Here is a 14385-nt window from a genome sequence, read left to right on the forward strand (position 1 = left end):
TAGGGGACAGGGAAAAGGCACATAACACAATCATTCCTTGTTAAAGAAACATGAAGAAACATGAACATGACTTGTTAAAGGGATCACATAAAAAATTATGTAGTGGAGAATGCCATTATGAGCAGTAATCAGCATGGCTTTAGGAAGGACAGGTCATGTCAGACCAATTTAATTGCTTTTTATGATGAGGTAAGTAAGAAGCTGGACAGTGGGGATGCAGTAGATATAATCTATTTGGATTTTGCCAAAGCATTTGATACCGTTCCCCACAAACGACTGCTTTCTAAACTAAGGTCTATTGGTCTTAGTGAAGTCGTTTGCACATGGATTGAAAACTGGCTACAGGATCGGGTACAGAGGGTGGTTGTTAATGGTACATTCTCTACTTGGAATAAGGTTCTCAGTGGGGTCCCTCAGGGTTCTGTACTGGGTCCACTTTTGTTTAACTTGTTCATAAATGACTTAGGGGAGGGTATTATGAGTAATGTATCAGTGTTTGCAGATGACACAAAACTCTGCAGACCAGTCAATTCTATCCAGGATGTGACATCCCTGCAGCAGGATCTTGACCAACTGGCAATCTGGGCAGCTAAGTGGCAGATGAGATTTAATGTGGATAAATGTAAGGTCATGCACCTGGGATGTAAAAATATGCAAGCCCTGTATACCCTTAATGGGACTGCACTAGGCAAATCCCTAATGGAGAAGGACCTTGGAGTCCTTGTAGATAATAAACTTGGCTGTAGCAAGCAATGCCAGGCAGCAGCTGCAAGGGCAAACAGGGTTTTGAGCTGTATTAAAAGGGGTATAGATTCACGGGAGGAGGGGGTTATTCTTCCCCTTTACAGAGCGCTGGTAAGGCCCCATCTAGAATATGCTGTTCAGTTTTGGTCTCCAGTGCTCAAACGGGACATTATTGAGTTAGAGAGGGTCCAGAGAAGGGCAACTAAGCTGGTAAAGGGTATGGAAAGTCTCAGTTATGAAGAAAGACTGGCCAAGTTAGGTCTGTTTACACTGGAGAAGAGGCGCTTAAGAGGTGACATGATAACTATGTATAAATATATAAGGGGATCATATAATAACCTTTCTAATGTTTTATTTACCAGTAGGTCCTTCCAACGGACACGAGTGCACCCACTCCGTTTAGAAGAAGGGAGGTTCCATTTAAATATTCGGAAAGGATTCTTTACTGTGAGAGCTGTGAAGTTGTGGGATTCCCTCCCCGAATCAGTTGTACTGGCTGATACATTATATATACATTATATAGCTTTAAGAAGGGGCTGGATGGATTCTTAGGAAGTGAGGGAATACAGGGTTATGGGAGATAGCTCTCAGTACAAGTGAGGGAATACAGGGTTATGGGAGATAGCTCTTAGTACAAGTTGATCCAGGGACTAGTCCGATTGCCATCTTGGAGTCAGGAAGGAATTTTTTCCCCTCTGCAGCAAATTAGAGAGGCTTCAGATGGGGTTTTTTGATCCTCTGGATCAACTTGTAGTTAGGCAGGTTATATATAGGCATTATGGTTGAACGTGATGGACGTACGTCTTTTTTCAACCCAACTTACTGTGTTACTATGTTACTATGAAAAACTAGGAACAAACTTCATGTTGGTTTGAAAAACGTGAAGTCATTCAATGAAATCTGATCTGTTGTTGGCTCCACCCAGTTTTCTAACCTTGGACCACAATTATATAGTAAAAACCACTGTGCAAGGTTTGGGGACCCTGGTTTTAATAGTGTGTATTTGGCTTTGAAAACAGGCAACATCAGCTAGATTGGCTTTTAGAGCATGGGGTACATAGGACTCTACCCACTAGATGGGCTTTCGCTATGTGGAAATATCCTTGGGGTGTAGTGCAACTACAAGTAATATAAAGAATGGATGCCAGAAGGTTCTTTTGCGGTAAAACATAAATCAACTTGTTTATTGTCCCAGACAAGTAGTCCACAGGGTTATTGCAGATACTCACACAGAGGAGACAGCAGTTTAAAGCTCTGAGGATAGAAAGAGAGGATGACCACTGGTTTATCCCACCTCTACAGAGTCTGCTCAGGGACACCAAACAGCATGGCACCACTATGGAGAGTAGTCTGGACAAGTATCTCAGGTCCTCAGAATGTAGACCTTATCTGTATAAGGATCCCAAACAACCGACTATGGATCAGGGATAGGAACTAACCTGGTTCCTGCCTGTATGAAAGGGTACTTCCAGCTAATCTCTCCTGGTTGGATCCAGAAACTGCTCTTTCTATCTGACTTCACGGTCTCACTTTCCTAGAAAGTGCTTTTAATGTTCTACTATTCTAGCTGTCCCTCGTTCACAGGGTCCCTGCTCCCTGACTTTAAGTGTAGCCTCAAAGCTGTAAGATTGGCAGCAGTTTTAATTTCCCCGTTAAAGTCAATTGGTGAAATTTGGCTGTTATTGGCCCCTCCCACAATGGGTCATCCAACAAATGTTGCTGTTTCTTTCAGGGTGACCCCATGGTTATGTCATTCAAGTTTGGAGAGTGTAACTTCAAAGCTGTAAGTATGGCAGCAGTTTGAAAATCTTGGGGGGTTTGGAGCGGCGCCACAAAAAGACGGGGGGCGGGATCGCTTAGAAAAGCACAAGCAACCTGCTCTGCTATAGGGTGAAGAAGTATGGAGAGAGCAGTAGTGTTTAGAAAATGGGGGGTACTAAGAAAAAGAAGAAAAAGCAGAATAAGCTGAAGTGGAAGAACAGTCGGTTGGGTTTTTTCAAACCAAAATAAAAAGTGCTGTACATTTAAGGCGTCAGGATTTGGTCCGGCTTTCTGTCAAATATATATGATAAAAGTGTCCAACCTTCTGCTGTACAGTGCTGTGATATATGTTGTTGCGAGGTAAGCAGAAAATAATCAATGAACAGAAAAGTGTAATTAAAGAAATTTTACAGCTTTGTTTTATCATATTTTCTACTGATCCAAGTTGATCTTATAAAATAATGTTTTCTCATCTTAACCAGGAAAACTGACGAGGCATGCCGCCTTTCGAAGCTGCCTTCGAGGTAACCAGCAAAGATTATAATAATAATAATTTAATAATTATATTAAAATTTCAATCCCATGCAGACTGTAGTCTAAAGATTTTAACTAACTTTAATTTTAATCCCCTTTTTCTGTCTTTTCAACAGTATTCGGAGGACAGCAGTGACGATGTAAGCAGAAAAAAAAACTTTTACAAACTTTGCATTCATTTGCCCTGTGAAATATATTCATTTTTGATATCCTCTCTTTTATAACCAGGAGGAACAAATAAGGATATGGCTTCTGGTAATAAGATCAGCCAGCCAAGCCATCCTGAGTTAGGAATAATTTTACATACTTTATTGTATCCATTATTTATATTATTGGCTAATTTGTTTCTACATAGACCCACATATTGAATGCTCTCTTATTTATTAATAAAGAAAACTCTTTCAGATAAAGAAAACTTGAATACCTCAAATTTTCAAGTATATTAAATACTCGATAATTGAATACGTAGTCACCCACTGACTGACTGTGCAGCTGTATAAATATAAACCAATGAAATTCAATTGGTGAAATCTGACTGGCTGTTGGTGGTTCTGACTACTTTTTCTAACCTTTAACCTTAGTCCCCTAGTGGCCAACTGTGAAAAGTTTGGGGACACTGGCGTTAAACGTGTGAGAACAGCAGCACTTTAAATTTTCCCATTAAAATCAATGAAATAAATCTGACTGGCTGTCCCCATGATTATGTTATTCAAGTTTGAGGGGTGCAGCTTCAAAGCTGTAAGAGTGGCAGCAGTTTGAAATTCTTCCCTGTCAAAGTCAATGGGAAAATTGGGGTGTTTGGAGCAGTGCCACAAAAAGACAGGAGGCGGGATTGCTTAGAAAAGCACAAGCAACCTGCTCCGCTATAAAACGAAGAAGTGTGGGGAGTTTGGGTGTTGTACCCCTAAAACTGTAGGAGGAGTAGCGTTTAGAAAATGGGGGGCACTAAGAATAATAATAATAAGAAAAAGCGGAAAAATAAGCTGAAGTCGAAGAATAGTATGTTGGGTTTTTCAACCCAACATAATAAATTGATTGACTAACAGCAAGATGTCTTCAAATCATACCATATACATATGGGGTTGTATGCTGGCCTATAATTTTAGTCTCAAAGGGTTGTTGTAACTTTTACTTGTACAGACACCAGAATATGTTTTGTGAGGAAAATAAAGAGGCTTTCTCTTTTACTATCTGTTCCTAATCATATCTCAGAGATATACATATCTGTCATAGGAAATTCCTCTTTTGAAATCCTACATTGCATGGCTCACAAACTGGAAGAGAATATTCATTCTTTCCTAAACGTCAGTGGTGACTTCATGAGTCAGTTTTAATCCACTAAATGCTTTATGAATGTTGTCCAAAGGATTATCCATCACTGTTGTAACACTGACATCTCTTTACAGTAAAAAGTCTCTCTAGACCCCCAAGTACGCTGATAGGGTCTTCCGCCTCCCTTGAATAGAACCCAGAACAAAACCGTTCTCCTTGCTGAGATACAGATTGCATTTAGGGGAAATTTACCCCACTATGACAGATTGAGGATCTTATGTAAGACTTTTCTGTTTAATTCTAGCGATGATTTTCAGTATAAATATAACTACAAGCCACAGTACATAGTTAGGAACACCATATATAAAATGAACTCAAAAGTAATTTTTAAGGTTGTTTATAATGCCCATATAACAGACAAGCTATCCTATTCTCATTCATATCCCTGGTGGTTAAAGGGGGTTGCTTATCTTTAGGTACATTTTTAGTATGTTATAGAATGTCTCAACAGCATTTCAACTGGTCCTAATTATTTATAGTTTTCAAATAGTTTGTATTTTTGTTCTGCTACTATCCAGCTGTCAGAAGGAGGTTACAGACCCCAGCAGCCAAAAAAGATTGTTCTTTATTTTCTTATTGTTACTTTTTATTACTTCTCTTAAAAAATTCAGTCCCTCTCCTATATGACCTTCTAGTCTTTTTTTCAAATCAATAACAATAAGGTGAGCAGTTTCAAACAAGTCTGACATTATAGTCATTATAATGTGCTGCTTTTGTAAATCACTTGTAGTAATCGATCTACGTACATAATTTTGGGATTTCATGAGAGCTACCATAGGCCAGCAGGGTCTCTCATCCCCAAAGGCTTGCCTAACTATAACAAGAGGCTTATGGAATATTTCCACAAAGGCTCAGTTTATTTTCTTGCCTATCTTTTGGGATGATTATATAATTTAGACCAGTTAACATTTCCGAAATGATTAAACTGTCAAAATAATGTACATCCGCACATCTTCCTCCATGGATTAATATGTAGCCTATAGCACCTAACTAAACATGTACAACTAAATTGCTTTTAATGTTATTCTTGGATAGGTAATATGGGTATTGAATTTTTCCTGCAAAGGCAGTTTTAATTGTTAGAGCAGATAAATACATGTACAAGAGGAATATATGCAAACCACGGGGAAAGCTCATAATTCTACTTCTAAACACAAGACAGTTATAATGCAGCACAAATAAGACATTTCCCCAAGCGAATGCTTTAAAGAGTATTCTAATCAGTTTAGTGTGTTCACAGGCTTAAGTGGCTTTCTAAATGTAGTAATAATGACATTCGTGATGGTAGCATTCCTGTAAAAGACTTCAATGACCAAATACATAAAAATAAGACAGAACATCTAGTGGATAAAAGCCTTATATCAACATGTTTTATGTTCCAAATCTTGGCACTCAGGCTTCTCTGCTCTCATTATAGTGCTATTTACAGTTCTGTTGTAGCGGTAATAAATTCTTAATTCCTCATACAGTGAGACAGAACAAGATGACACCTTTCATAATTATGCATGGGAATATAGCTTATTAATGTGATGTTACTAGTTTGTAAATGTATGCAGCTGTAAAGTAGGAAAATTGGCCCATTATAAGTTACTTGCTACATTTATACACAATCAGAACAGAACTTTGAATTTTTTAAAATTAGTTTTACCTGTTTAAGCTCAGAAATGTAGGTCTGATAGAAAGATAGATGATAGACAGACAGACAGACAGACAGAGAAAGGGAGAGAAATACAGTGGCTTGCAAAAGTATTCGGCCCTCTTGAACTTTTCCACATTTTTTCACATTACAGCCACAAACATGAATCAATTTTATTGGAATTCCACGTGAAAGACCAATACAAATTGGTGTACACGTGAGAAGTGGAACGAAAATCATACATGATTCCAAACATTTTTTACAAATAAATAACTGAAAAGTGGGGTGTGCGTAATTATTCAATACTTTGTAGAAGCACCTTTTGCTGCAATTACAGCTGCCAGTCTTTTAGGGTATGTCTCTACCAGCTTTGCACATCTACAGACTGAAATCCTTGCCCATTCTTCTTTGCAAAACAGCTCCAGCTCAGTCAGATTAGATGGACAGCGTTTGTGAACAGCAGTTTTCAGATCTTGCCACAGATTCTCGATTGGATTTAGATCTGGACTTTGACTGGGCCATTCTAACACATGGATATGTTTTGGTTTAAACCATTCCATTGTTGCCCTGGCTTTATGTTTAGGGTCGTTGTCCTGCTGGAAGGTGAACCTCCGCCCCAGTCTCAAGTCTTTTGCAGACTCCAAGAGGTTTTCTTCCAAGATTGCCCTGGATTTGGCTCCATCCATCTTCCCATCAACTCTGACCAGCTTCCCTGTCCCTGCTGTAGAGAAGCACCCCCAGAGCATGATGCTGCCACCACCATATGTGACAGTGGGGATGGTGTGTTCAGAGTGATGTGCAGTGTTAGTTTTCCGCCACACATAGCGTTTTGCATTTTGGCCAAAAAGTTCCATTTTGGTCTCATCTGACCAGAGCACCTTCTTCCACATGTTTGCTGTGTCCCCCACATGGCTTGTGGCAAACTGCAAACGGGACTTCTTATGGTTTTCTGTTAACAATGGCTTTCTTCTTCCCACTCTTCCATAAAGGCCAACTTTGTGCAGTGCCCTATGGATGTTGGGATGTTCAAGGCTTTGGAAATCTTTTTGTAGCCTAAGCCTGCTTTAAATTTCTCAATAACTTTATCCCTGACCTCTCTGGTGTGTTCTTTGGACTTCATGGTGTTGTTGCTCCCAATATTCTCTTAGACAACCTCTGAGGCCATCACAGAGCAGCTGTATTTGTACTGACATTAGATTACACACAGGTGCACTCTATTTAGTCATTTGCACTCATCAGGCAATGTCTATGGGCAACTGACTGCACTCAGACCAAAGGGGGCTGAATAATTACGCACACCCCACTTTGCAGTTATTTATTTGTAAAAAATGTTTGGAATCATGTATGATTTTCGTTCCACTTCTCACGTGTACACCACTTTGTATTGGTCTTTCACGTGGAATTCCAATAAAATTGATTCATGTTTGTGGCTGTAATGTGACAAAATGTGGAAAAGTTCAAGGGGGCCGAATACTTTTGAAAGCCACTGTAAATAGCATTTCAGCTAACATAAGGAAAACAAGAAGTCTGGTTGGTCTGCTTGTGATTTAAAGGGTTGGTTATCAAGGGGGTACTGTTGTGCTGGGCCTGGTAAAATCTACTTCAGAAGGGGGCCTGGCCATGTTGTGAAAGTTGCGCAATTTTGAGATTAAGCAACTTACGTATAATGCTGCAGCAAATTTACTAAACCTAGGTAACTTGCCTAGAAACTTACATAAATTGCGTAACAAGCAAAAAAAAAACGGAGGTAAATTCCACTGCCCTTCAATAAACTGACTGACTTATTAGCAAATTAATGATTCATTTTAACTATTTACATGACTTGCTTATTATAGAGAAATGTAAGCTGTTTCTATTGGGATCTATTTACTAAATTTATATGAGAGTCTCCTACATGAACTTTTCAGCAGTGGAAATGACTGGTTATTGGGCCCCACAGCAACATCATTGAGCCCCTACACTTACACAATTTATGTAATTTATGCAAAGATTTATTTTAGTTTAAAACTTACTTAACACACATATAAACTTCACTGACTCCCCAATTAAAAGTTTGGCTTATTAGCACAATAATATGAACTGCTTATTATAGAGTAACATCAACTGTTTAGATTGCACACACAAGGGGCATGGCCACAATTTTAGTACTGCACCCTTGTGTTAATGGGGGGCCCCACATAAATAACTTGTTACTTAATTTCGGGGGCCCCAAAGTTTCTGATGGTGGCCCTGACTGGACGTGTAAAAAGTACACAGAAGGAAAGTAGCCAGAAGCACTCTCATGAGCAAGCCTGTTATGCTCCCATGCACGAACTTACCAACTGTGAACCAAAGGAGCATGAGAGATGTGATGTCTCATGTACAACTTGTACATAGGGGAATAATGCCAAGGAAAGGTAAGAAAGCTGCAGTAAAAAGCTGGAAAGTGTACGGACTATAAGCCACCATGACGGGTCATCCTGCCATTATGTGAGCTATGTGAGGAAACTGATGGGAGAAAGACAGAGGTAGAAAATGGTGCACACAATAGTTTGATTCTTAGAAAAAAATATATACTGTGGTGACACAAACTCCAATATCCATGTCACACAACTATGTGGAAGCATATTCTTCAATTTCATACAAAGGAAAACAACACATGAAGACCATACTTTTTTAAATGTACTTATTATCTGTTATCTGAATTGAGCTCAGGACACAAGGTGGCAGTGCTACCCAGTGAGCCACCATGCTGCCCGCGCTATACTACACCTGTCTGCATGAAGTCTTAACATTTATTAATACCTACCTCAATCCCAATTTCAAATCCACCTCCAAGTCCAGCTATGCCGATGGCTGAAGGAGCTGACCACCCTAGCAATTAAAAATGACAGACGTTATCTTAGACACTGAATTTATTAAGATTTAAGTCTGACAAGTTGACACTGACAAACCAACACTCCATTTGTACAGGATTGAACAGGATGAAAAGAAAATAGGAATATAACGATAATTATTATATCCAGGATATTTCAGTACATTTCATAAGAACAAAATAAGATCATAACATAGTTTATGTTGCCATTGCTACAGCACCAGCTTTCATCAGGGGATGTTAAGGTTCTGTAGCTCAGCAACAGCAGCAAAGCAAAAACCTGGCTTTCCATACTATACTGTAAATTTATATGATATATCATTTATATGATAATAATGATGATGTGATCATTGTTAAAAAAGGGTCACAATTATATACATTCTACATGTGAACTCTATTATATATATTCTATAAATTTTCGATGAATTCAATGAATTTCTTGATAAGTGAGCACTAATGGGAGTACTCTCGCGCCCCTTTGTGTTCTTCCACTTGTGTCCATAATCTTCCACTATTAAAATCCAGATTGCCTTAGGTCAGTGATCCCAAACCAGTGGCTCGGGGGCAACATATTGCTCACCAACCCCTTGGATGTTGCTCTCAGTGCCCCCAAACCAGGTAGTTATTTTTGAATTCCTGACCTGGGGGCAAGTTTTGGTTGAATAAAAACAAGATTTACTACCAAATAAAGCCCCCTGTAAGCCAATAGTTTGCATAGAGGCTGCCCAATAGCCAATCTTAGCCCTTATTTGGCACCTTTTATGATGCTTGTGTTGCTCTCCAAGTCTTTTTACATTTGACTGTGGCTCACGAGTAAGAAAGGATGGGGACCCCTGCCTTAGGTCGTTACAAAACATCTTGGCACTGATTCATTTTTACTTTACCCTATTTTTACCACATCTCCTACTACTGATATGAGACAATGGAGATGAACTATAAAATACTATAAAATAATAACCCATCTACAATGCATCAGTCACCTCACATGGAATACAAAGAATACCTTATTAGAAATCTGATACAAGTATAGGACCTGTTATCCAGAATGCTTGGGACCTGGGGTTTTCCGGATTTCCGTAATTTGTATGTCCATAGTTTAAGTCTAATAAAAAATCATTGAAACATTTATTAAACCCAACAGGATTGTTTTGCTCTCAGTAAGGATTAATATCTTAGTTGGGATCAGTACAAGGTACTGTTTTATTATTACAGAGAAAAAGGAAATCATTTTAAAAACTTAAATTATTTGCTCAAAATGTGCTCTATGGGAGATGGGCTTCCCATAATTCTGAGCTTTCTGTATAATGGGTGTATGGATAACAGATCCCATACAGAAGGCTAGTGTGTAAGTTGAAAGGACAAAAAGCAAATAAAAAAAAACAAAGAAACAACTCTATATCTAAGAATGAAACATTAGAAAAACTTACTTCCACCTGGCAGGCGTGCCAGCACTATTCCACTTCCTCCCCGCGCGGTTACCAAAAATCCAGCCTTTATTACAGACAGCACTGCAAGGCCCTGTGCTTTTGCTATAACATGAGCTGAACAAACAAAAGCAGGAGCATTAATGACTGACAATTCTATAAATAAATTCATATTTGTAACTTTATTTTACAACTTTGATTACATTACCCACCCTAGAATTTAAAGGGTTTAAAGTAAACAAAGTAGAAGTATTTTCAAGCAATACCCGTGCGCTCTTGGCCAGTGCTGAGTCCTAGCATCATTAATAACATTCCGAATGGCAAGACAGAGACTGACAGAACACACACGCGATTCCAAATTAAAGTAAAATTGGGACAAAGAGATGTCTGGGGATGGTCTAATACTGCAAATTATATCGGCCTAGATATGAAAGCAAACAAAGATAATGGAAAACAGATCGCACAGAACCAGAATTTCTATACTATTACAGATGTTGCTCTTTTTGCAATTATTTATGGCCTATTAAGTATATGCTGCCATATTTTTATTGCATGATACAGAAGCCTGTGTGACATTCAAAGAATTATCCCAGGAGGCTTCAAGATTATATTCTGTAACATATTGTTATCATATGTTTTACTAAACACAAACTAAAGTACCCCTGGCATTCAAATAAGCCTCACTGGTACAGCCAATGTCACAAGGAGCAGATCCTCTGCTGGCAGAGCCCTTATCCTTGCGGCTTGAGTTTCACTTTAATGATAACTGCCTATCGCTATGGAGACATGGTAGAATACAGTCTGAAAACACTAAAGTGTGTTCAGAGAAAGGCTATTAAAGTAAATGGTGGTCACAGGTCTCTGCTGGCAGGGGATCTGCACAGTGTGGCAGCCTAAGGGTACTGCCATATGTGGTGGATATTTTGCCTGTAGATAAACGCAGTTGTGCACAAAATTCCACTGTGTGTGCCTTCATCCAGGCCAATGCACAATATACTGTATATATAGAATATAAATGTCACAATACATAACCAATTCTTTGTTCAGATTAATACAGATCATTATATGGAACCTCTGAAACCAGCGCAATTAGGATGAGAATTTAACATTCAGTTCTGTAGCATCAGCTTTAATTTGAACCTCATTTTCATATGAACCTCATTTTCTGCTTGATGATTTGCTGTGACCCCTAAGCATAGCTTCCCAACAGCTGTCTAGAGCTCACTGAGCATGTGCAGTGTGTCACTGACACTCCTTGCAAAATCCAAGATGGGGACACACCTGGATCTGGATCATTACTGTTATAGAGATACTGAACCTTTAGGCTGGTGCATTATATATACTGTATATATATATATATATATATATATATATATATATATATATACACACACATTTTTTTTTCTCTCTCTTACATACCTTAACCATTTGGTGTTAAATGTCCCTTAAACTACAGAATGTAAAATATCATTTTAAATGCTATACAAATGACCAAGTGCTTTCTGGGGTCACCCACACAAGTGAATAGCATAAAATATGCCCCTGTCCAAGACCCAGTTAAGAAAAGACAATGCGTGAGGTTGGTAACTTTATTGAGCATTTGTGTGTTTAAACATATACTTTACATACGAGGAATGATTTTATCTGGTCCATTCCTAGAGCTGATTGTTGTAAATTCTCTCAGAATCTTTGCTGCTTTTTTGGCCTCAGACTTTAGGTTTGAAGGGATTGGGTTATTCACTGCAAAACAGAAACAAATAAAACCACAAAGTAAATACAATAAGGATTGAAGGACCTATGATACCAGTAAATAGGTAATTTACAACCAGCAAAGGCAGCACGAAAAAGTGCAATTTCTGACAAAATTGCTGTGTTTTATCACCCACACGCACAAATTTCAAGGCCAGCACACACAACAAATTGTTGTGTGCGCAAGGAATTTTGTTATTGTATCTATTATGATCTGACCACACTGTTTTTAAAAATGCCCTGTAAAAGTGTGCTGTATATATAGATGAAAGTCACTGTGGAAACCTGGAACGACCACCACCTTCAGAGGCAGTGGAAGCTTCCGAGTTCCCCTACGTTAATAGGTGTACTCTGCTTTATTCAGAACATGAGGCAGGACCTGCCAGCGCCTTGAGTGATTGAGTTTTTCCACTGGTGGAATGTTCTATGCATGAGGGGTTTCAGGTCCCCACTCTGAATTGCAACTGGCAATTCTCGAGAAGTGCAAGCTATTCATACTATTGTTTGAAAGTGTCAAAAACATCATTGGCCTTTACAATAACCGATGCATTTACTAGACAATTATACTATGAATCTCCAAACAAGGGATTGAATGGATAATATTGACAATGAGTACAAATTAATGAAATCTCATCCGTTAACAAAATTTCTGCATTGACGGTTAAAAAAAAAAAATTATTATGTCTCAGTTGCCTTACATTTAAGAAGAGTTTTTGCCCATGTAGTAGATGCTTTTCCATTAGATACTAAGATAATCAAATCCTATAGCAAGAGTCCCCAAATATTTTTTACTTGTGAGCCATATTCAAATGTAAAAAAAGTTGGGGAGCAACAAAAACATGAAAAATATACCTGGGGTACCAAATAAGGGCTGTTATTTGCTATTTGGTATGTGGACTGGCAGCCTACTGTTTGGCAGTATACATGGTTTTTATGCAACCAAAACGTGCCCCCAAGTCAGACATTCAAAAATACCTACCTGGTTTGGGGGCACTGGGAACAACATCCAAGGGGTTGGTGAGCAACATGTTGCCACTGGTTGGGGATCACTGTTCTAAATTATATTGAAAGTAAATTTTGTTCTGTTTAATTGGGACTGAAACTGATGCCCTCTGTGAAATGTTACCAAATGTCATGCTTATGAAATCTGTCCTGTAGCATGACATGACATCTTGTCCTGGTAACACAAGGTTGTGCTAGTCAACAAGAATTACACTAGCCTCACTGTAGGAAGTCAGACCATAATAAGGCAGCAGCTTTGGCTTCATAGAGGAGTAGCAGACGCTGGTTCATGCTCTCACTATTCTTTGTATGGATCCCTGTTAGTAGTATTAAAGTCCCTATACATGGGCCGATTCTAGCTGCCAATATCGGTCCCTTAGACCGATTCAGCAGCTAATCGGCCCATGTATGGGGACTACCGACGGGCCTGCCCGACTGATATCTGGCCTAAAATCGCCCAGATCTCGATCGGGCAAGTTAGAAAATCTGGTCGGATCGGAGACCGCAGCGGCTCGTTGATGCGGTCCCTGAACGGACTGCCCCATTGCCCCCAATATAATTCGATCGTTTGGCCCCAGGGCCAAACAATCGAATTAGCCTACATGATCCCCGATAATGCCCACCCGTAGGTGGGGATATCGGGTGAAGATCCGCTCGCTTGGCGATCTCGCCAAGCGAGCGAATCTTAATGTGTATGGGCACCTTTACTTCCATCTAAGTAAGGTGCTGCTAGATACATAGTTTTATCTAAGTCATGGCATGGATAGATACAGAATTGTCATCCATTGCCTTACAATTGGTTTCCATTAAAAAAAATAAGTTTTTTTTGTCTTTTTTAGAACTGTCTAACTAGGATGTCTAAATCCATAAGGAGGCTTTTATGGCATTTTAATTCAGGTATCTAGAATGCTTGGGGACCTGGGGTTTCCCCGATAAGTAATCTTTTCATAATATGGATCTCCATGATTGAAGTCTACTGATAAATCATTTAAACATTAAAGGTTTGTTTTTCCTCCAATAAGGATTAATTACATCTTAATTGGAATCAAGTACAAAGTACTGTTTTATTATTACAGAGAAAAAGGAAGTCATTTTTAAAAATGAGGATTATTTGCTTATATTGGAATCTATGGAAGGTGGCCTTCCCATAATTCAGAACTTTCTGGATAATAGATAACAGATCCAACACCTGTATATGAACACAGATAATGAAGATCTTTGAATTGATCTGTCTCCAACTTGCATTAATTTTCATTTGCCTATTTAAGGTGCGTCTGTCAGTAGCAGATTTTAAACAAGTTATAACAAATGTACATAATTGTTTATTATGTATGCAAAGAGCGTTCAGG

At 38.8% G+C, this 14385-nt stretch overlaps 1 protein-coding gene across 2 annotated transcripts in view; it reads right to left on the minus strand.

Annotated features, from left to right (window-relative positions):
* Window positions 1-14385, minus strand: part of sh3yl1 (SH3 and SYLF domain containing 1) — a 51910-nt gene that overhangs the window by 24116 nt on the left and 13409 nt on the right. For both annotated transcript variants that reach the window (XM_012962690.3, NM_001113912.1), the window contains exons 2-4: window positions 11915-12025; window positions 10289-10402; window positions 8796-8860 (exon numbers count right to left, since the gene is read on the minus strand). In XM_012962690.3, coding sequence (XP_012818144.1) covers window positions 8796-8860; window positions 10289-10402; window positions 11915-12025 — 290 coding nt within the window. The remainder of the gene's footprint in view (window positions 1-8795; window positions 8861-10288; window positions 10403-11914; window positions 12026-14385) is intronic.

This window comes from Xenopus tropicalis, chromosome 5 (assembly GCF_000004195.4).
Source record: "Xenopus tropicalis strain Nigerian chromosome 5, UCB_Xtro_10.0, whole genome shotgun sequence".
Classification (NCBI taxonomy): domain Eukaryota; kingdom Metazoa; phylum Chordata; class Amphibia; order Anura; family Pipidae; genus Xenopus; species Xenopus tropicalis.